The 23,820-nt window shown below is 42.0% G+C and overlaps 2 protein-coding genes across 5 annotated transcripts; one reads left to right on the forward strand and one right to left on the reverse strand.

Moving 5' to 3' along the window:
- The first annotated feature begins 8,155 nt into the window (after positions 1 to 8,155).
- Positions 8,156 to 9,964, forward strand: SCRG1 (stimulator of chondrogenesis 1). The gene is made up of 2 exons (XM_054383257.1): positions 8,156 to 8,391; positions 9,910 to 9,964. Exons 1-2 carry the CDS (start codon positions 8,156 to 8,158, stop codon positions 9,962 to 9,964), a joined length of 291 nt encoding a protein of 96 aa, XP_054239232.1.
- Positions 9,965 to 13,558: 3,594 nt separating this feature from the next.
- On the reverse strand, positions 13,559 to 20,155 carry SAP30 (Sin3A associated protein 30). Of its 4 annotated transcripts, XM_054383106.1 has the most exons (5): positions 20,097 to 20,155; positions 19,844 to 19,979; positions 18,321 to 18,443; positions 15,776 to 15,874; positions 13,559 to 13,765 (listed from the first exon to the last, which is right to left on the reverse strand). In XM_054383106.1, the coding sequence occupies exons 1-5, from the start codon at positions 20,153 to 20,155 to the stop codon at positions 13,643 to 13,645; spliced, it is 540 nt and encodes a 179-aa protein (XP_054239081.1). In that variant the 3' UTR covers positions 13,559 to 13,642. The 4 variants fall into 4 exon arrangements, with proteins under 4 accessions (XP_054239081.1, XP_054239083.1, XP_054239082.1 ...); XM_054383108.1 differs by lacking the exon at positions 18,321 to 18,443 and having other exon boundaries at positions 15,776 to 15,859; XM_054383107.1 differs by lacking the exon at positions 18,321 to 18,443.
- Between the last annotated feature and the right edge of the window lie 3,665 nt (positions 20,156 to 23,820).

The raw sequence follows: 23,820 nt of genomic DNA on the forward strand, positions 1-23,820 counted from the left end.
TATCAGTGCAGGAATTGTGAAAGCAATTGTAGGGTATTCAATAGCACAGACAATCATCAACAGAAAAACAAGACCCAAAATTAAATTTACACAAAGCTAAAGCACAAAAAAACCCACCTGTTTTCAAATACTTTTTTTCTGACTGACATTATACAGATATTGAGTGGTGTGCAGGGTGCAATATGAGTTATATTTGATTTACATGTGACTATTTGTTAAATGAGTATGCAAGATTTTTATCTTTGTTTAAAAATCCATTGTGCTGAAGATGGACTCCAAGGTACCCCACATACTGTTACCTTGTAATAAATTGCAGCAGTTAATGTACTAGTTGTGCTGACATGGTCATTAAGTCTCCAAGGCCTTTGGGCATTCCTACAATACTTAAATTCATTTATAATATCCAAGTAGAGATTCTGTACTGCAAAAATCAGATTCTGAGGTTCCTCATATGAACTCTATGTACTGAGGAGCTGGCTGACTCACAGGTTAAGTGGTATCTTTTAAGAAAGTTTAATGTGAGTGGAGAAGCATTGGTACTTCTCACTGTCAGCCTGCAAACAGCTGAGTGTTGATATCAAGGATATGATGAGATGAAAAAGGAATTTTCTTTATAGGAAAAAGTGAAACCTGTGTCTCACACCTTGAAAATGCAAACCACATTTATAATTCTGAGTACTTTAAGAAATATTATTTTCCCAGGGCACATTATACAAATCTAGTCTAGAGCAATGTCAGAGGCAGCTCCGCTTTTGCAGCTAAATTTCAGTGCTGCCTTTTCTTCCTTCTTTCTCACTCTAGCTGGGGACAATCTCCCTTGAAAACTACTTATCTCCTATGGATTGCTGCTACTATATTGTCACTACTCCCCTCCTGCCTCCATCTGCCACTGCCTTCTCACGGCCCATCATTTTTGCTGGCTTTAGCAGCTCCAGCCTGGAGGGAGGGGAACAGCTCTACTTTGCATCCTACCTCTAATAGAGCCATACCTTTTCAGGCAGGAGCAGGGATACATATGCATCTAAAACAGGGTCTCTAAATATAAGGAACTGATCACAATTAATGATGACTCTCTCTACAGAGAAGAGGGAGGGTAAAAAAGCAAGAATTCCTTGCAGTTCTCTTGCAGCTCCCAGATGCCACATTGGGGAACAAAAAGCCTGAGCAATTTTCAGCATTCCTCATTCGGGGCTAGCATCCCACCTGCCTGCCCCAGACAGTGGCTGATGTGCTTGCTGTGGACACAGGGATGGAGCAAAAAGGCAGAAGGAAACTGGAAATAAAGGAAAGGCCACTAGGGCTAGAGACAAGGAGGGACAGAGAGTCAGTATAGAGGTAGATATTCAGGGCAGTGGGGCAATTGGGTGGAAAAGGGGGGAAAAGGGAGAGGAAGTAAGACCTGGAAGTCCTGATTTGCACTTTGTTTTCTCCCACTGCAGGCTCTCCTGCCCTTCCCATGCATTTTCTTCGAAACCTCCTTGGTTTTCACTTCTGAAAAGGTTGTTCCTACAGCAGCTTTCTCCCACCTCCTCTTGGATTGCAATTGCCTGCCCACATTCCCCCAAACTTTCGCTTACTCCAAATCTCAATTTGCTTTCCAGTCTCTACTCTGAAGCAGCATCACAAGGGGGAAAATTTCCTCCTGTTTATGAAGGTTTTTGGTGACTGAAAACCATGATACAATGAAGCCATGGAAGGAGAGGGAATCAAAAAATCACCAGCAAAATAGCAACTTTGTTACTCCTGTCTTTTCCCAAAATGCAGCAGGATGTTTCCTGAAGAAAACTATCCCTCACACACTTCACTTTATAAACAAAACCCTCAAACCATCAGCTCTCTGGACTGACTTTTAAACAGCACTTTCAAAATATGTTTTGGAAACACAGATACTCCCTGAAAAACACAAAAGAACTTCAATGGGCAGCCAGGAAATAATACTAATGCACTTTTACTGCATCTTTTGATATAAACTTCAAATTATTCATACCAAAATTTATTTGCAATTAACTAAGAAGGCATCCAAATTCAGAACATCAGCACAATATGCTCTCATTTCCCCCTCCTAGTTTTATCCCTGCTTATAGCCAGTCCCCTGCTGTATTACATCCACGTCAGTCTCACTGCCTGCTCCTGCAGTAGAGCGCTGCCCTGGAACACTGTGTGCTCCCAGAAGCATTAAGATAATCTCACTTAAGGCATGGCCTGCTGTGGCCAGGATCTGCATCAGAAAACAATTTCTGTAGAAAAGCAGTGCCAGGAGTTCTGTCACCCTGCAAAGGCAAAGATGTCTTGTTCTGACAGCAGCTGCCTCCTCCCTCCCCTTTTAAGTTGCCATGCACATAACACTAGTGTCCAAAAATGTTCTGCCTGATGTTTCTGAAGTAAAGGCAGAGGTACAACTATGCATCCTGCTCTTTGCTGTCCCAGCTGCCCATCCCCATCAGAGAGAGGAAGCACCCTGCTGGATGGGATCACCACAAGTAGGTAAGGCTCAGTTTCAGAAAGTTTGATTCTATGCACCTGTGCCCTTTGACTACTCTCCTTGCTGGGGCAGAAGAAGACAAGACAATACACTTCTTACAGAGGCCCCAGTTCACTCCTGGCATATGAAAAAATCAAAATGAAAAAGCATCAAGACATCAAACTGTAAAGGGAGTCAACTGAGCAAAGGCACCTTTTTGCACTACACCTTTTTGAAGCAGGCCAACACACAGAGACAACCCAGTGGTTACAAAATAACCTCAGAATAAAAATGATGCAGACTAGAAAGTTTAAGTATCACAGCTGAACAGCTAAAGTACAATCTTATTTGTACTTTACTTCACATCACAAAATAGATCCAGGATGTTCTGCTGCCAAATTGCAGCAAAAATACCAGGACACACACCTCACTGTCAAGATTGTTTTCTCATTAATACACAATACTCTTGATTCCTTTTAGAATCTCACTGTGTGTTTTTACCGTAGCAGATCGTTTGATTAGCTATAGTAGTACAAAGTAACTTCCTCCAAAATTCTATTCTGTTCGGGGCTGGAAAGGACCTTGAAAGATCATCTAGTCCAACCTCCCTGCCAGAGCAGGATCACCTATACCAGATCCCATAGGATCCAGGTGGATCTGGTCAGCAAGGACCTCGATGTATGGCTTCACTGAGTATGCTGGACTAGCAGTCTGGTTGAAGTAACCACAGGCTTTTTTATCAATTTTGTTTCAAAAAACTGAAAGAATCCTGAAGTCAGGAATTAAAGTATTGCACAAGATTGACTGGGTGTGCTCTTCTCTGCCCAGTGCAAAATAAGGTATCTGTCCAGCAACCACGCTCTTCTGCCCATATGATCCTGGGACCCCACTCCTTCCCGCTCTCCCCAGTCTGCTTACATAGCACGATGTGGTTATTTCATGGGGTGTTTCCTCTTCCCCTATCCTGGATGTTACATTTTGCTCTGAGGAGACACGCCTTCCCAGTCTAGGCTGGTGGCAGAGGTAGCTCTTGAAGCCCATCCTCTGGTCCCTTGCTGGGGAAGATTGCTGGAGAAGAGAGCATGTCATTCACAGGCAGAAGTCAGGGCAAACAAAGAGCTGTTTGTACAACAGCATCCATCAGCCCTCCCTATTCTCATCCCCGCTAGCTCACTCTCTCTGGGTGCACCTAAAAAGATACAGCTGCCAAGAAACTAGGAGTGAAGCAGAAAAGAAAGGTATGTCTTGCTCATGAAATTATCCTTGTGCACTTGTTCTGCTGAGGCTAGTTACAGAGTGTAGAATTAGAAATATACATGGGAACATGCAGTAGAAGATTTGGGGAGATGCAGATATACTGTAGGCAAGGGATGCAGTTCAAGACAGATGCATGGATAAGATCCAGCTAAGGAGAATTCTGTCATTATCTTGGTCTTCTTCAAAGGTGGGTGCTACACATTAACATCTGAGGTCATTAAACATAGTATATTGCCTTCCTGTGCTCAATATTATTGCAAAATCAGTGAATATGGAGAGAGATGTGTTCCCAATGAATTGCTGTCTTTAAGAAAACTAAATGGGTTTTAATGAGAACTCAGTTTCTGGAAAGAATCACGGTATTGACGGTAATTACAAAGCAGTAATTCACTCAATTCATCCTCGGTGGAAGAGCTGCTTTCCTTACAATGCACCAACTGTTGAAGCAAATTTGATTTGAAGTAATTTTTTTTTTAATGGAAAAAATTCTGAATAATATTATCAGTTATGCAGCTCTTGTGTAATGATTTCTTAGGAATACACTAATAAGCCTAATTGTTACGTGCTAACATATCTAAATATTAAATATTTAGCTCAGCATTTTACAGGTGTTTCTGAAATGGAAACGTGACGAAACAAACAATAAAAGATTTTATTTTAAAGAGATATCTTTAGTGCTTGAACTCAAAGCACATTAAGAAGCAAAGCACATTAAGAAAATATATGTTAATTTTGTTTCACTTTGAGCACAATTTGTTAACCCAGCCCACACCACAAATGGACAAATGGGACAAAAGATCATACACCAGTTAATGTGTTCTTTGTTTTCAATATTAGGCAACTGGAGATGCAGACAGCTTAATAACTCTGAAGGGTATATTTAATAGTTCATAGACCAAACTGTAAATATATAATCTTTGCCCAAACATGCAGAATCTCAGAGGTGCTGAAAGACACATTTTGTGCCATTTCTCAGTTTCCCCTATTCCTAGCTCCTAACACTTGACCTATTGCTAATATCATGTGACTTATTAAATTCTTCTATTTTCAGTCAGGGAGGATGAAACCTGTTTTGTTTTGGTTTGTGGGGTTTTGTTGTTGTTGTTTGGGGTTTTTTTTCCCCCTTTGGTCTTTTCTGACTGTCTCCACATCCAGCTGATGGTGCCAAATTTCCTGGCAGGATAAATCACACACTCTCAGCTCAACAAGCAAGGATAGCACCAACTCCTCACTCACTGTGCATATTCCCAAACTAAGCATTTTCCTTTACGTGAAACTCCAAATTATAAAGCAGTTGTTATCCAACTGCACCTGGTCAGACTTAGCATGATCGGCATTGGTCTCTTTTCAGAATGTTTTATAAAATAAAGAAACCTAACAGAGCACTTGCTAGCAACGAGTCTTTGAGTCACCTTAGTGACTGAATTCGCTCATTGCATTTCTCATAAAACAAATCAGGGAAAAAAAAACAGTTTCTGCGGTACATGAAAGTATGTATGGCTTCAGATAAGAATATAATTTTTTGAGATAAATATGCATGTATTGACTCTGGTTTTGACCTAGGCAGTCAGTGACATTCTGTGCTGCACCTGTGCAGCTGTAAAGTTGTAGCAGTTTCTCAGAAAAAGATGCTGCAGGTGAAAGGTCTGCTGAGTTTAGCAGTATCAGTCCATGCAGGGAGCTGAGGAGATGCCAAGGTCCTTAGCAATCTTTTATCTGCAAATAGGGACCTTTCTCCCACAGGAAAGAAATAACACTTTGAAGAAAGGTCCTTTGACTAAAAGATTCCTTTTGATTATGATCTGTATAAACCCACAAGAATTATTTAAGCAGAAATAATATTATTATTTTTAAAATTTATTAATAACATCAAAGCTGAGCATTGATTAGATGCATAACTGACCTGTTAGTAAAGCTGGTTATTCATCGCTCACCAGAATACTGACTTTGTTAATGCTGCCTTTGTCAGTCACCCACATAAACCCTTCTGATGATGCACTAGAGCAACATCCTGTTGTATTCCAAGGCAAGTAGTGAGTCACCTTATATTGCAGGTCATGATTTAGGAATCCAGCAATTTGACAGTCTATAGAAAACCCATCTGTTTTCAGGACAGAAAGAGCAGACAGGCAGCTGGCAACAGATTCAAACAAGCATTCCAGCTGAACTCCATGGAGGAAAAGATCACCTCAATTATTAGGAGTTAAAAAACAACCAAACAAACCTCACAACAAACAAAAAAAGAAGCCCACCATACACAAAAATAAGGTATGATGAATGCTTCATCCTCAGAGGAAGAACTCACAGAATAATCCAGTGACAGGAAACACAAAGACATAAACACCCACATCCTACATTTCTCCTTCATGGAAATTTTCTTTCATTAAATACTTAAATAATAAATCTCAATTATTTGAACAAAAGAATGTTAAATTGTACCCCATGACATTGGCATTTATGAAAGGATAGCATAAACAAATTTGTCCTCTTTTGAGCATTAGACTTCTCTGAGCAGGACTCTCATAACTGCAGCTTTCGTATAAAATAAAAATCATCATCATCATAATACATAATTAATTCTTTACTCAACTTTAGAAAACAATATCAGACTAAGTCAGAACAATGTTTACTTTATTTGAGAAGTAGTTTTGAAGTCCAAAGCTAATAAAGACAGTATGCTATTCAATACTGCACTCTAAGGTAATAAAAAAAAATAGATCCCCAAGGCTCCATTACTAGTGGTTTATAGGAGTCTCCTACTTAAAAGTTCAAATGCAATTTCATGGAAACTAAAAGGAATAATTCAATTAATTTTCCTTCTGTGACAGAAGTTCAAAAATACACAAGAGCTTGTTTTCACCTCAGTCATGTTCTTTAATACCCTAGCTGCTCTATAATATTTTATATGGCTATAAGTGTTAAACAGTTTGCACAAAATCTTATGGAAAAATACAATCAAAGAGCATTGTTGAGGCATAGTAGTATTTTATCCCTAATATAAAAACAAATTCCCACATTTTCTTTGCTAGACTCTTTGGCGTGCCATTCATTGACTGAAGAAATGGAAGATCAGCCAGACCATTATGGTAGTCATATAACTACCCAAGGAAAAAATACCACAAAATACATTAAACTTATACATTTGATAGTTTTTCAAAGATGACATCAAGCATTTTACAAGAAAAACCAGCGATTGTCTTAGTGACTTCTACAGCTTGGGGTTTTTTTAATCTAAGCTCTGTCAATTTAGCATTGGAGTCTTTGATCAGAATGTGCTTTATTCTTAGTTATTTCTGGGTTAATTTAAAGCACTCTGCTCTGCAGCCCTGCAAGCCATAATGTTGTAGTGTCACAGTATCAACTCCAAAGCGTCCACACAATGAAGGACTACTAAGTCTTCCTTGAGGCTAACACAAGTCCAGCATGGAGGACTAAGGGACAACTTGCTGGGGCATTGTTTTAGGTTAGTTTTAAGAGCAGAATTATTAATTCAATTTGGTAAGGTATCCGACCCCTTTCATTCAAGTGTGAGGGAAGGTAAAAACCCCACTTTCTCCTTACACCAATAACATCTAGGTTAAATCATTGTTCAAAATTCTATTTTAGAAATTAGTGAAATTCCAAACATCTTATCCAAAGCTTTGTGACATGGTCAGTTTCTGTGCAAAGCACCACAGAACAGCACAGCTAGCATTAAACAAGCTCTTGGAGAAGACAGGAAGGCCAACCACCAAGAGGAAAGTTTTGTAAGGGATAATTTATCCTGTCTTTTAAAAAGCCAGTTAAACCAGAATGACCTCCTGTAGCAAGTTTGCATCATCAAAAAAGATACAAAAAAGATTTTTCTCAGTAATGTTGTATCACACCAAAGCCTGCAGTCCACAACAGTGCCATTTGGCAGCTCTGCAGAGAGCTTCAGCCTCATTTACTGTTTAATGCTTCAGTTTCTCAAGCAGTCCATGATAGAGGATTCAATCCTCTATCATGATGAAGAAAGATACTATAATTTTATGTGAGTTACTCTTGTTTTGACAGGCAAAATGGCCAGGAAGGCAAGGAAACACACCAGCACATTTTCCCCTGGTTTGGTAGCAACTGATACATTCACTTACACCACCAAGAGAACACACTCAGCTCAAAGCAATTTTCTCAAGGTGAGAGGCCAAAGAAACAAAATTGCCAGTAACAGAAGCCTTGATTCCAGATGAAAGTATTCCCAAGGCTGTACAGAAAGTAATGAATATCAGTTCTGCTGCAATATTATTTAACTCCTAGGAGAAAACACTTTCCAGCACTCAGGCTGAAACCTCCGAAAGTTCACAGGAAAGAAAAATGAAAGCCAGAAAATAAATTGGAGAAAGAGATGTGTTCAGCAGCTGTACCTGTGTCACGTACCTCATTTCTCTTTAGTGCTCTGCTGTGGGAACCTTTGCAAAAATGAAGATGGTCTCAGCATTGCTTCTGTTGAGCACCCTCCTGGGTACACCTGCGGTGCCTTCCCAGCGTCCCTCTTGTTACAAGAGGTCCCTCAAAGACCACAACTGTCACAACATCCCTGAAGGCATGGAGAACCTTCGACAAATTGATGACAGTCTGCAAGATCATTTTTGGGAAGGGAAGGGCTGTGAGGTGATCTGCTACTGCAACTTGAATGAATTGCTCTGCTGCCCAAAGTAAGACCATGCCAGTTCATACACATCATGTCATTTCAGACACACTTTTACAGTTCTATGAACATCCATTATATTTCCATAATTTTACAGTTTCCACTGAAGTTAGAATAAGCTGGCATTTTGAAGAAATGCATCACCTTCAGATGGTTTGAAATTATATCAAAACACAGCAAATTACCTGATATGCTGCCAGTTTGCAGTTTTTGTAAATTTGTATGTCCTGTTATAGACGACTTCAGCATCTAAAAATCACCCAACAATTGCCTCTCATGTTTGATCTAAGCTAAATATGAGAACTACATCAAATCCCTTTTCACAGCACTTTGCAACGAATTTGTTTTCAGGACCATCAACAAAATTGTTTGATTTCTGTAAAGAACTATTTTGCTATTCCATGGGGAATGGAGATATGATAGCTGAATAAAGGATTCTGTAAAGAGAGCTGTTCAACGAAGGAAAGCAAACAGGGGGGAAACAGATTCACAACTGCCTGCAAGGGAGGGAAAAGATTTATCCCAAGAATGTTGACATTTCCCTGTCTCACTGGCACTGCTGACAAGGCTGAATGGTGATGCTCTCACAGAACCTGGGAGTTTTTGTTGTTTGTTTTACAGAAAGAATGCACATCCCAACAAAACTGAGTTAATAAACGCTACTAACCCATTATGGTTTGAAGTAATAAAATGTACTAAGAGAAGCTTCATTCAGCTTTCCAGTAACATCTTCAGGAAATGTTGATTAAAAATATCAACACTTCAAAACTTACTAATACTTCAGGGACACTAACATGTGATGGTATTACATAGGCAAGCAAAAATGACTCAAGTCCCCTAAAATCCAATAAAAGGCAAATTTCAGCAGTCCTGTAAGGACCTAGATTTGAACTAAGTGAGGATGACTTCTAAACCCAGACACCTCACATTCAAACTGAGAGCAGAGTTTAAAGAAGTTTTTTCATATTTTACCTTCCATAAAACCAGATATGGCGTCTTCACCCTGAAGCATACTTTGCATTTCCAGCTCCAGCCTATGAGCTTTGAGCAGCCTAATAAAGTTTCTGATATCAATACAAATACATAAGGAGGTCTTCCTTCAACTGTCTTGAGGCACAGACGACCTAATTTGCAGGTATGCTTTCAGGATAAATTGCACTAAGTAGTACGTGTCCACATGCCAAACTTAGTTATTTTTATAATACAATGCTAATTTACTTTCTCAAAGCTAAAATATCAGGGTGGAGCTCTGGCACTCTGTTGAATGAATTAAAGTTTTGCCATCACTTCCAAACCAGGCCAGACATAGAAATGCAGAAACTGCACCCAATTGCATTTGCATTGCTAGGTGGTCATCCCACAAGCACAGTAATCTCACATATATATCCCACCAGAAGTTTAAAAAAAAAAAAAAAAAAAAAAAAAAAAAAAAAAAACCCAACCCCCCAAAACCAGAAATGCATGTCATGTTAAAGTTGTGATAGGCCAGTGATCTAATTATTTAAAATCTAATAATATCTTTCAGGGATATTTTCTTTGGACCAAAGATATCTTTCGTGTTCCCCTGCAAAAGTCAGTGATGGATATCAAGTCTGCCGGTGAAGACACAGACATCATTCTGTAATACTGTAATAATAATGCTTTGAAGTGGAAAAAAAAATCCAACCAGCAACAACAAAACCCCTTCCCTTGTAACCATAAGGCAGTGCCTTTTTTTGTACTGTAGAAAAAATCCTTTCTGTATCTTTGGAATTCAAATATGTAAGAAGTTCTTTCAAATTTGGTGGCTGCCTTAATTTCCATAATGGTGTACAAGCACTTAATGCATCCTAGCATGCATCCCCCAGCAAAAAGCCTAATGCATGTTACCCATCAACATTCTCAACCAGCTTTGATGAAGAGACTCCAAGCTTAAGTCACCATGTGGCTAAGAACGTGATTCCTATAGCAACTTACTGCAAGTACAGCTTATTGCTTTATTTCCACTACACTGTTAATGTTAAGCTGAGGCTGCTTGGTACCTGCACTTCTACAGACAAGAACAAATATCACAGTTAGGCATCCTAAACAAAACAAAAAACCCCAACCAAACAAAAAAAAACCCATGCACATGAAAAGGTAAACTTCCACTATTCACTATTCCACTGGGGGGGGGGGGGGAAAAAAAAAAAGTCAAAACTCACATAGCAGTACTAAAGCACATTTAGGTCTTAATTATGTCTAACTGGTTACCTGCATTAATTATGCAATCCATAAAACTTTGAACTGGCTAATCTTAACACTGAACTTCTAAAATACTAGAAGAACTACAAGAGAGATGTCTACAAAGGATGGAACTAGTGTAAGGTTTAAGGCAACATACAAATCCACACTTAACAGCTCTTTAAATTGTCTTGTTTGAAATGCAGTACCTCAGCATTAAGAACTAAAGTGCTAGCTTTTTATTTTTAGGTTAGCCTTGTAGGGAAATAAGTAGGAAAGTAAAGACAAAGAGGTCTCACAATTTTAGAAGTAATCATCTTAAGTATTTAAGAGGTATTACAATTTAGGCTGCGTATGTAGAGTCACCTCTCAACATCAGCCAGTATTGACTACAGTGCAAGATAAAAACCACCCAAAGCTTACAAAGAAACAAACTTTAAGGAAAGTCACCTGAACAAGGCAGTGAGCCTGGGTGACTGTCTTACATACAAACTCTTCAGCTATCAAGTGAGTCACATGGAAAGTGTGTAACATTGAAGAAACTACTTAAGTCTTTTCCACTCAAAAAGTGTTCTGTTCATCGAATATCTTGCACCATTACACCACAAAACCTACCACCATCAGTTTACCAGGCTTACTTTACATGTAGTATAAAATACCATGATGACTACTCTTGTTTTTAAAGGAGGGCTGGATAGTGGAGGAGTGTGTGTGTGTGATCATATACATCTAATAATAAATATTTCAAGTAAGTCTGTCTGTACTATTTGTCGTGTAATTTTGATGCTAGTGACTGTTAAACAAACAGTTTGTGTCATCAGGATTTTTAAGTCTGTGTAATTATTCAAGTCATTTGGGCTTCCTACCAAATCATCAATTAAGGGTAAAAATATCCCATAAATCTGGCAACCCACAGTCAAAAACATACAAAGTCAGTGCTCTACTAAGAAAATATATGGTATCTGCTCTTGGGTACAAGACCTTTATAGACTTCTAGCAGTAATAAGGGCATGTAATTTCTGTTGGTTGTGCCATCATCTCTACATGAATAATGTTGCATATGCCTGACATTCACAGTTTTCCAAAGCAGCAGTAGCAGAATATTTAAGGCACATGCATAGCTAGGTAGTGAAGTTAGTAGGTGGTTTTCAGTTACTCTCCTTCCATCATTCCTGGCTAAGGAAAACCCATAATCCGCTGGAGAAAGGCTTTGCCACGTTCCACATGCAGCAAGATAGGGTCACTTAGGCTACAATTTTAAGACTGATTTCCCATAGAAACTTGCTCCACTCTCCTTCCTTCTTAAAATTTCTTCTACAGGTCTTGCCAAGCTTAGCAAGAACACTTAGCAAGAACACTGACCTCACCAGACTCAGAAAAAAAGCATAAAGGCTTCAGATGTCCTATCAAAAGCCAGCTTCTCTGATTGTTTCTCCAACTAGTACTTTGAAGATGACAAGCTGAATTTATGCAAAGGATAAAATTGTTTGCAGTCACTGTAGTGATATGGGTGCTAAAACCTTTCTTCAAAGGATGAGTGGTTTTAGCTGCCACTAGCTAGATACCAGTCTTGGAACTTCAGCCAGCACCGCAGAACTTTGTGGAAATACATAAAACACGGCAAGTGAAAGAAATCAGGCCACTAAGAGCTACTGGGAAGGCAGCCAGTTTGAATTTAGGGTTTATCAGCCAGTTCTATGCAAGTGTCATGGGTAGCAAATGAAGCATCTTAGTTGCAGTGATGCTAGCAAGGTAGTACTTCTCAAAAAACTTCCAAGATTAACACTGAGCAGATTAGACCACAGAAGTACTACCTGCTCACTTTTCCCAAATTCTGAAAAAGCTTTTAAAGGTCTGATAAAGTTAAGAGTTGCAACAGATGCTAACTGAACACAGCTGAAGCTGTGTTCTCTTCTGCTCCAACACAAAAAACTTCCCCCCTCTGACTTTTCTTCAACCTATTGCCCATCTTAAAGCAGAAAATCATATTCCATACACCACACATTTAGACTGGCACAACAGTTAAACAGCAATATGAGGTGTCATTCATAATGCTTTCTTCAACATCAGACACTACTAAGACACTCAATGGAAAGCAAAAGTACTGATTGATATTTTTCTCATATGCTATCATAAGTTTTTAGTTTGGGTTTTGTTTGTGGGGTTTTTTTTCTGTATTATTTTTGTTTGTTTTTAAACAGGCCTAAGTAATGTGCACAATGAAAAGCAGACTATACCTATTAGAAGGTACCATATTGATCCAGTACACACACTGTCTTCCATTCTCCAATTAAGTTCTTAGCCACAGCCTATGCAGACGAAAAGTCAGCAGCTAAAAGATTTCTTACTGAGTAGAAGGATTTCTCAGCACAGTAAGCTGCAGCAGTCTTTTCATCCATACTTACAGCTTTGAAATTCAAGAGCTGCAGGTTTTTTTTTTCATTTCAGTACAGGTGCACAAAGGCTTCAGTGCTTGGAAGCATATATTCCAGCAATGACAAGATGAATAAACAAATCAAACCTTCCATCAATTGTTTCCAAAAGGGGAAAAAAGAAAATGTTAGTCATCTGTCTTTGTCCAGCTAACACCTGGGAACTGCCATTTAAAGCCTATTACCTTACAAAAAAGAACCTATCGGCAAGTCTGCTGCAGCTTTTTTCTGGGGTTGGTTGGTTTGTTACTTTGTTTTTTCATTTTTAAAGGCATTGAACTTGAAGTACATTCATAAATATATCTTTAGCACATTTTAATTGAAACATATTTTAGTATTGCTGCACAATTATTCAAAGCTTAACCATTAGCTACAAGTAACTCACTAAATAAGTTACAGACACACCCACTTGAGCAACAATATCAGTGATATTTATTTAAAATACTTTTGCTGAGGAAATTTGTTTCATAAGAGATGGTTTTCAAACAAATCAGCAAGATTATGAAAAATAAAACAGAGATAAACTCTCTAGGGAAAAAAAGTTACAAAGAAAGCTTTCAGGTACCAACAAAACCCCTCAGTCTTTTGATTTGCAGCCTGAATCTCAGTCCCAACCTTTAACGTTTAATGAACCCCACTATCCGTCTTTAGATCTGTTTTGTTCTTGTCATTCTTCACCGAGTAGATGAAATATGTTAAGGTGTCCTTTTCATTCACTGGAATTGTCCTAAAATGGCAGCCAATTATCTACAAAAAGAAGAATGGAAGGAAATTAATTAAGCACCCTTATATGCAGAAATAGTCAGATTTAAATCGACTACATTAAACAGTTTAAAAGCTTGACCAAGAAACTTAGAAACTAAAACCTATGTCTCTTTGAAAGTCTTTAAAAGCCATTAAAGAGTTCAGAACCATTTTATTGAGAACTGTGAAACAACTACAGCAGATTATACCTTCATTTCCCAAGTAAAAAGCCTAGAAAAATTTCAAGAGGGAGGAAAAAAGAAAAACAAAAAAGAAGTGTTCGAAACAAGGATAGGTGTAATCATATTCCTATGTGGACAAACCTGGACGGTAAAGCAAGTAATAATTATAGAGTATCAACAGAGCAACAGCACAGAAATAAGGCTACTGCTCGTTACTCAAGATGAGAAATGTGTATCAAGTCATATCTAAGACATATCAAGAAATATCTAAGACAATACAATCACCTTTGAATATTCAGTTTTTCAAAACAGAGCTATCAATCAAAGATGCACCATGCTGTAATTATTAAAATATGACCATCTCTAAATAGTTCCAGTCACTTCTGTTATTCTGCTAAGTGTTTCCTTCATGAAAATGAACACCAACTTTAAAAGGAAGCACTCAAAATATTAAAGCCTATCCCTTGGCTTTTTGCAGAATACTTTAGTAGATTAAAATTAGCAAGAGGAAGTGAGAAAAACAGGACTGCTCATTTGACTACTACAGGACATAAACCTTTAGCATAATTAACAGGTTAGAAAGCTTTCAAAACCTCACTCTCAAAAAAAATGACAGAAGCAGTTTGAAAGAGTCCTTTAAAGTGGACTTCTAAGTAATAGCTAGAGGAATGTCTATTGTACATCAGGACAGGTTACAAGAAATCACATGAACTGTAAAATGAGGAAGCTCTGCAGCTAAGGCTCACAAATACCTGCAGGTCAAAGCAAGCACATGACAGAAGCCTTGCCTAGTCACATCAAAGCAGTGCAAGAAACATTAAGACAGTGCAAATATCTTATGAGATGTACCTAAAGCAGGCCCTCAGAAGTGCTAGTTTTGCAGAACAAGACCTGCTTGTGCCAGTCCTGCTAATTCAAGAGCTAGTTCTACCTCAGCTCACATCAGAAAACAGAAGACCGATTTTAAATTCTTACTCAGTGGCAGCAGCATTACTCTTTCACAGCTCAGCCCTGAGATCTCCCACACATTTAAGAACCTTGCCTTTAATCCACATGGAATACAGGAGAGACCAACAAAATGTCTGCACGTTGAGTGTAACAATACAAAAATCGAAAAAACTGCAGCTGCATCTCCCTGTTACCACCAGCTCTCCCACGGATTTACCTCAGCATGCTGTAACTGCATCTTTGCAGCATAGAAGGATACCTTTAAATTTACACTTACACACAGACATATTTATGGCTGTACATGCCACGGCTTCAGCACTTTTAGAATATTGCCAAGAAAAAAATAATTTCATAGTCATGTTTTTGGGGCAGATCCCAGTGGTTTTTAATTAACAGAACTAATTATCAATAGAAGTCTGTTCTTCATGTTTCCATGCCTAATATATAGGGTAATACATGCTTGCAGTAACTAGCTTTTTACAGCAAAGCTTGAACCTTGCTACAACTCTTCCGCCACTTCTATTTCTAGATCTTTTTTTCAGTAGGGCACTTTGGGTGAAGGTGGGACTAATGTGTATACCATAAATCCATAATTCTATGATATTCAGGGACACACAGATCATCTTATTGTGCCAACTCAACACTGCACTTTTCAGCAGCATACAGTCTTTTCAGAAGTTAAGAGTTCCTCCTGTGGGAAGAACGTTCACTTTTGACTTACTTGGCTCAGCTGTGGCAAATGAAGGAAGCTAGATAAGCAGTTCCCTTTTGTTCTCATAAAATCCACGTTACCTATGCTCTTTATGCAAGGATCACATTGTGTAGAAAGCCACATGCCAGAGCAAGTTGCATTTTCTATTACGGAACAAACATTCATACGTACTTCAACAAGCTGTGCTTTGTTAAGTCCTGGTCTGGTCTGTAGTTTGAAGTGTCTTTTGTACCTTCGAAGTGTGTTTACTTGTAACTGATATAAATCAACCTAGAAGAAAAGAGGGGGAAAAAAACAATCTAATGTAACTGAAAAGAGTTCAGTCATTAATAGTTTGCCTCTCAAAAACATTTTGATACAAGTGTAAATAGCTTAGCAGATCTCATTTTGAGGAAAAAAAAAAAAAAACAAAAAACAACCAAACAAAAAACCCAAACCCAAACTTGACCCTGCACCTTTCAGCAGAAATGAAAATATCCTAGTTTGGTTTAAGAGCCTTTTATTGTTATGAAGCATGGCTCTGCCTCCCCTTAGCTGTGGATAATATTTGTAACTCATTATTGTACTTTAATCAGTTCTGGGTTGTTGGGGGGTTTTTTTTGTGTTCTCTAGTACAAGCATAACACGAAAGCCCAGTAACAGTTTTCATCATGTAACATGAGCGTGCTGCTTCAGCCACCAAATTCTATACAAGTTGCATGAAAGACATAGCACATCTGCACCATGAGACAGCACAATTAGAGTTAGGAAAATGTCTAGAGCAGAAAGCTTTCTTGGCTTGAGGTGAGAGAGGGAAACAGCTGCTCTTGCTCTCCAAACATATCTTTGCCACATAAGCACAATGCAGGAGTTATGTGCAGGGGCATAGCTATCCAAAACTACTTTTCACTGTGATATGACAGTTGAGAGAATTGCACAAGATCCTCTTAAGGATATAAACATGCAGCCTTAACCCAGTACTCCCTCTGTTTAGAATCCCACGCACTTTGATCAACAGTGACTGCCCCCAGCAACAGCTTACCCTCCCACCCTCCTTGACAACATAAGAGAGCTTAACCAGGTGACTGAGTGGGAAAGCAAGAGGCAAAAGCAGGGTGAATGAGAAAAGCTGCTACATCAGTGGCAACTGAACTCTAGAATATTTAAACAGCAGTCCTAGCATATACTTGGTAATCTGACCAAACACGATAGGCTGCCACCTTGCACAACAGAGTACAGGTATCCTTTGGTATTCTCAAGTTTATACAATACAAATTCTACTTCCCAAGTCACAGTGAGGAATCCACATCCTAGAGCACCACACAGAGGAGGAGCAGCAGCTTTCCACCAAGTCCCTGAAGCTAACACTACTGTGAAAGCTGCTTTCTCTCCTGTAGAAATCAATTCTAACAAGTAGTGATGGTCATAACAGCGAGGGAAAAGGGGAGGGCCTTTCAAGTTTTCAGAAGGAGGATTTTTTTTCATTAGTAAGCTGAATAGGAATTGAAAATAAAGAAGGGAATGAACATACTGCCATTGTCCAAATGGCCAGCTGAAATTCCTCAAAAAACACTTTCAAGGAAGTTTTCTTTCCTGCAGCAATACCATTTTAAAAACCTTGCTTTTTCTAGAGATATCCATCAGTTGTGACATGCTTTATAATTCTTGCATCAGTAAACAAAACAGACTTGCAGAACAGCTGTGATTACCACTGTGCCAGCTACCTGAAACTACAGAAAACGTTAGCTTTAGAACTTTCAAAGAAACAATTCCACAAATTTAACAAACAACACAGCCCCACATTGAACTACTCCCAAGCCTCTGAAATCCTCTTACCAGATTCCCTTAGCCTTCAGACTGGAGCCACGTGCCCTTAGGCAGGGATTCTTGCACAAAGTTTCATCACTTACATTGCTGATATATGCAGATGCTGACCGTAAGAATGTCATTAAATTAACACTTATGAAGCAATTTCTGAAGAATGCTTTAAAAATCCCTCTTAGAAGGGACCACATAGGCATGACAGCTTCTGCTCAAAATTAACATGCTGAACAGCACCTGCTAGGACAGCCTATAGCAGAAATAACCCAGAGCACATGTAGGAAAAAGCCTAAGATGTTGTCTCTCCTACTATGCTATGTAAAAGGTGTGAAAGGTGTAGTTTGCTTTTACAATATGACGTTTCACTGGTCTGCAGTGAAAACAGTAAGTGAGAAAACACCCAACAAGGGCTAAAAACAAAGAGTTGCTGTCATTAAACTTTCTGTGTTTAATGTAATTCAGGCAATGGAGTAACTGCAAGAGCCATATGCAACACATTCAGCACAGAAAGAAATGACTGGAGGGTCGTGGCAGTGAAATGTTTATATACTGAGTCCTATGTGCAATTCCCTTCAAGCTGTCAACTCCTACAAAGAGCAGATTTTGCCAGTATGTGGCAAAGCACCTCTTCTAGCAGGATGCTGGAGAGGAAGTACTAAAGAGGATAAGGTTGAAAATAGCAGTTTTCTGAGAGAACCAGCAGACACTTAAAAATACACGAATCTTGTTCACCCTGCTCTGCACAACAAATAGGGAAAATATGCCATGAACTTCAGTTAGTGAGATAGGAATCTTCCTTTCCCCACATGCTCCAAAATAGAGCTACAAGGATAGAAAATTGGCACCTATACAGACTCAGTCGGTAAGAACAAGCTCAATGCAACAATTATAAAAAAATCCACAATTATTTAGCTACCTCTGGAGTGTCGATATCTTGTACTGGTGAGTCACCATCATCATCGCTGCCTTTCCTCTTTCTTCTATTTCTCACACTCTGAATTAAGTTTTTATGGAAGTCACAAATATACAGATGTCTTGCCTAGAAGAGTAATATGGCATCTTTCAATCAAATCCATGTAAGTATCTCCCAGACTTATGATATAAAGGCATACGCAGAGACAACCCTCCAGCAACCACAGTCACATTAAGAGAGTCAAGGAAGCTTTTCCGCTGGATTCTTCTAAATAAAGAGCGTGCTGTGCTACAGATCAGTGCCACCGGGCTTAGCCCTGAGGCCGCTGAATTGCTAATTCTGTACCAACCGGCTGCAGAGACACGCGAGTACAGCCCTGCCTCCAGCCACTCATCGCAGCTCGGGGATCGGGAAGTCAACAAATACAAAGCAAGCTTTCAGTTATCCTTTGCAGGGCAAAAAGCCGGCTCGTATTTCCCATCTATGTCCATCCCTCCATGTTTTACTTTCAATGCCAAGGCGAGGTCAACCTACACACCTTTCCCCTCCCCCTTTCTTCTTTAAAAGTTTCTCTTTGTATGGATCTGGAAGCTTTCGGAGAGCTCTTCAGCGCGCACCACCGCTGAATTTCAGAGCTGCGTGCTTGAACAGCAGAGAGAGCACGGTGATGCCTTTTGGCACCGCGCCTGCAGGGCGAAAACCCCCCGGGCCGTAGCCTGCGCGGGGGTCCCTCGGGGCGCATGGAGCGATCGTGCCAGCTGCCGCGGATTTTAAGCTGCTTTGCCCTCGTGCTTGGCAACCCTTCCGCGGTGCCGGGTACGGGCAAGCACCGCTCCGGAACGCCCAAGCATTTCCCGCCGTAGAAGGGCGCCCGAAGGCAGCCCAGCAACCGCCCCCTTGAGCAGGGGGGGTTCCCGCTCTGTGTGCCTGGCCGTGCCGAGCCAAGCCGCGCTGCGCGGCGCCTGATGGCTGCCGAGCGGAAGATATTGTGGCAAGGAGAGACGTGCAACATTGCAACACGAGGCGGAGCAGCCGAGCGCTGCCCTCGCCAGGAACAGACACAAACTAGTGCGCCAGGAGCCATGCAGGCTCCGCTCCCGGGAGGAGGAGCGCTTCCCGGCCACGCTTCTTCCCGCTCCGGCGAAACGGGGAGACACGCAGCCGATGCCCTTGGCTCTTGGAGGGTGGGAGGCAATCCCAGAGGTAGGCAGGAGCGGCGATTGCTTCCCCACTACCTTCTCCCGCATAGGGAAAGCACTTTCAGGCCATCCTCCTGCTGCGCCAACAAAACTCCACCGTGCCACGGGTAAAAGGGGGGAAGGGGAAGACAACACTTCCTCATCTCTAAAGGAAAAAACAATCCTAAACTTTATTAAAAGCCCCCAGATCGACTAAGACATAGAAGCAGCAGGCTCCTGAGGAGCGCATTTGGTGCCAGACGTATATACCGCCGCTGCAAGGGCACACACTGCTAAAACCCGCAGGCGGGGGGCGGCGGTCCCGTGTATCCCCTTCCCCAGACTTACGCTCTTGTCCAGCTCGATCTTCACCTTCTTCTGCGAGATGCTCTTCTGGATCCGCTTGCTGAAACTGGCGTTACCAGCGGCGCGGCCGCACCGCTCTCCCTCCTCCCGCAAGCAGCACAGCTGCCCGGCCCCGGGGCCGCCCGCACTCCCGGCGCCCGTCGAGGCCGCAGCAGTAGCGGTCAGACCCACGCCGGGCGGTGCTGGCGGCGGCGGCGGCACCTCCACGGCGGAGCCTGCATTGCCCACCACTGCGGCGGCAGCGGCGGGGTCCGCCCCGCGCTGGGTCACCTCCTCGGGGGCGAAGCCGTTCATGCCCGGCGCCACCCCCGCAGCTGGTAGGGAGTCCGAGAGAGGGCAGCGGGATCCCGCCCCGCACTAAACTTCCCCGGCGAGACGCCGCGGCCCGGCGGGGCGCTCCCCTGCTCTCTGCCTGCCTTCTCTCAGCGTCGGCACCGGGGCGCAAGCCCGCCCTCAAGGGCAGCCAGCCCGCACGTCGCGGGAAGGGCTCTCTTCGGCGACTGCCGCTGCCCGAGCCCCACCGTCTACTGGATCGGCAGCAGCACCCCTCAAGTCGCCCCACTTCCTCCTTCCCCCTCTGTCATGTGGAGACTCTTCAGCTGTTTCCTATGTAACAACAGCAACCTGCCCGCCGCCCCGCCCCGCCTGCTCGCGCATGCCGACTCCCGCCGCGGGGCGCCACGGGAAATGCAGTTCTCCCTCCCGCAGCCCCTGCCGCAGCCAGAGCAGCTGAGAACTACAATTTCCGAGGTGCAGCGCGGTAGCGGGAACGCGAGCCGGGGCTCGGCGTGCCGCTCTGCGGCTCTGAGGGCGGCGGTCCCGTCCCGCGGCAGCGGCGGGGGCAACTGTTACTCTCTTCTGTTGCTGTGGTGGCTCCTGGCCTGCCTTGTCCTATGCGCCCATTCCCCAGCCGCCAGGAGGCTGGGCCCGTCGTGTGGGAGCGTCGGCTCAGCTCGCTTTTAAAAGGCCCTACTCGCCTCTTCAGTCCCCTTTCTCCCCTTGTCGCTCTTCCTTGGCGGCACAGCCGTTGGGATTTGAAAGGCGGCCATACGGCGGAGGCCGGCGCGGGAAGGCGACAAACGGCCGGGGCAAGAGTGGGAGGCTAGGGCAGGCGGCGTCTTCCCCCGGGGCCAGAGATCGGTGCTACTGCTCGTGCGGCCGAGTGCGTAAACGTGGTTCAGCCGAAGAGGGTTGAGGCGCCCAAGCTTCCTCTTCTCTTCCTCCGGCTGCGTCTCGCTTCGGCGCTAACTCCGCTTTTTACTTTCCCTAGCTTTGGTGTTTCCGTCTCAGCTGCACTTCTCGGGCTGCTTGTTTAAGATTTTCTACGAGTTTGTCGTGGGGTTTTTGGTTGTTTTTATTTTAGCTTTTTACTTCGGTTTTCCGTCTCACTGCCATCCGTCTCGTCTTTCGTTGCCTTCTTTCTTTTCCAGTCTTTTGGTCGGCCATGTCCCGCCGGTGGGAGCGAGCGAGCGCGGCCTCTGTGCCGGGCCCTCCGTCCCCGCCGGCGGGAGGGAGCTTCGCGGGAGCCGCGCCGCAGCCTCCGGCTGGGTCTTTCTGGACCGACACAACCGAAGGTCCGGCCTTTTTGTTAAAGTTGCCTTTAAAACGTGTAATCGGGGCTCCGTCCTACACTCCGTTAGTGAAGATCTTTGAAGACAAAGGCGGCTTGCGCGGTGTTTCCAGTTTTGACATTTAAAAGGACAGAGGTGACGTTAAGAACAAAAAAAGACTGAGAATGCAGACTCGTTTTCGCTAGTGATGAACCAAAACCTTGCTCTGCACACAACAGATACTGTGAAAATACTTGATAAAAGCAAGTAGTTTCAGTTTTGATACTTTACAAAACATAAGAGACGCCTGGGCATAAAACCATTTAACAATTCAGCTGTCTGCAGCAGAGCAGCAGAAAGCAGCAAGCTTTGACCTGCTGTCTTCAAGCACATTCAGATTACACACAATGAAGGTTGAGGTTTTGCTTTCCTTTTGAATGGCTGCAAATATTCCTTTAAATCTTTGAGCAAACTGTACTCGGTGTAATGATTTAATCACTAAAATATTTGACTGTATTACTTGCCATGGATTTCCAGCTTGCAGGAGTAGCAGGGAGGCTAGTGAATGATTTGAGGAGACATAGATCCTGTGTAAGCCAAAGTTCTGCGTGAGCTGGGAACGTGATTAATGTGGAGTTTCAGTTTGTGCTGCAGATGGCTCCTTAATCTGATTGCATAACCCGGTATTAAGAGACTAAGGGCAGGTCTCACCTCACTCCCCACACAGCTGAATGAAGGATACAGTATCTAAAGTTAAACTGAGTGCAAAGTCACAGACAGCAGTTACCTAGGAGGCACATCTCAATGATTAGCGAGGGGAACTGCATACCAGTTGGTAAAAATCTTGAACCCCGTTTTGTTATCAGATGAGTTGAAGACTACATGGAGTTCCTGTGTTCAGTTCCATGCTCTGCCACTGAATAATTACAGACAACAAATTTCACTTTTGAGTTTCTAGTGATTTCACAAGAAATGTAATAATGTTGAAATAAAAAACCAAAACAGTAACAACGATGCGGGCCTTGAATAAGAGCATAGGAAGTGCAAGCTGGGAAAAGTGGGACAAGGGTGAGTTCCAGGAATTCTTGAATGGAAATCGGGGACATGAATAACAAATTCTAGACTCTTAGGCTCTATCTTTCTAAGTCCCTTTTATTTCTCCAGATGCATTTGACCATGATGTGAGCATAAAATACGTCAGTTTCGGTTTGGCTGCTGTAATTTTGTGTGGTGGAAAGATAATTTGTGCATTTTAAGTGTATTTCTGATACTGTGTGTAGAGTTTGAGCAAGTTAAAAGCTCTATTATGTTACCCAGCCATTCTTGCCAATATATTAATTTATAAGCAGAATTTCAAGTAACATAGCATCATAGTTTCATGATTAGATCACAACTAGACAGTAGCACAGCTGAGAAAGATGGGTTTGCTTCTGCTATAAGCCACTCACTTTCACACTTGTGCCATATCCTTCTTTGTGCCTTCAAAAGCATTTCTATGGCTGCAAGGCAAGCTGGATTGGACTACAGCTAGACCAGCAACAAAAAAATCTGTTAAGTACCACTCAACTGTGTGATGTCCCAGCACATAGGAAGGTCCACTGAAAGGGCAGGATTGTGTGACTGATGCAGGGGGAATGACCACCTCATTTAGTAGGAATGCCTGTTTACAGTAATAAATCATGCCACTTTTAATCTTGTGTCATGTGTGGGATCACCAAATACAAAGAGCTGCAGCTAGATAGGCTTATCAGGCATTATGAAGCTTACTATGGGATAGATTTCTAAAGTTTTACAAAGCTTGGGTCCTGTGAAATAAAAACCCACTCATCATGGAAGGATTCTGATAGAATGTGTCATCTAAAATGATGATTTTATAACATAAGCTCTAGCAGTGGTTACTAGTATTATTTAGATATAACTGAAGCATATACAGGGAGAAACTTTATTTAAACATAAAAATATGCAGTATTTAAACAATATACTGATTACAGTAAACCTTTTAAAATTACTTCAAAGGAAACAGTGGCTCCAAACCAGTAACTGTACATCAGACTCCATTAACAGCTATGTCCCATGCACACAAGTGGAACTGAATTGCACCAGAGACAGCAGTTATCTACATCCCTCGTGGGTGCCAAAAACACAGCATGGATAACTTGTAAGTGGCATGCAAAGGAGCAGGTGACCCAGCATCTTGAAAAGTGTGCCTGAATTGCAGCTCCCAGGCTCTGAAATACCAGGAGTCAGTAGCCATGCCTGGTATCAGGGCAGGCCAAGTGCAGGTAGCAGCAGAGCAGGTTGTGCCTCTTGCAGATGCCATATATGATGACTCCTGTTAGATTTTGACTGATGGTGTTTTGCAGTTTGAGAGAGAATGATAATTGGACACATCACTTCAGATACATTGTA

This window comes from Indicator indicator, chromosome 8 (assembly GCF_027791375.1).
Source record: "Indicator indicator isolate 239-I01 chromosome 8, UM_Iind_1.1, whole genome shotgun sequence".
Lineage (NCBI taxonomy): Eukaryota > Metazoa > Chordata > Aves > Piciformes > Indicatoridae > Indicator > Indicator indicator.

What these genes read in the sequence shown, in the direction of transcription:
- SCRG1 (XM_054383257.1), top strand. Translation starts at nt 8,156, where the DNA reads ATGAAGATGGTCTCAGCATTGCTTCTGTTGAGCACCCTCCTGGGTACA. An exon ending in GAATTGCTCTGCTGCCCAAA is followed by an intron (nt 8,392 to 9,909) that starts GTAAGACCATGC and finishes AATATCTTTCAG; the next exon opens with GGATATTTTCTTTGGACCAA.
- SAP30 (XM_054383105.1), bottom strand. Translation starts at nt 20,155, where the DNA reads ATGAACGGCTTCGCCCCCGAGGAGGTGACCCAGCGCGGGGCGGACCCC. An exon ending in AGATCGAGCTGGACAAGAGC is followed by an intron (nt 18,444 to 19,843) that starts GTAAGTCTGGGG and finishes TTACTCTTCTAG; the next exon opens with GCAAGACATCTGTATATTTG. An exon ending in AAGATATCGACACTCCAGAG is followed by an intron (nt 15,875 to 18,320) that starts GTAGCTAAATAA and finishes CTTTTCTTCTAG; the next exon opens with GTTGATTTATATCAGTTACA.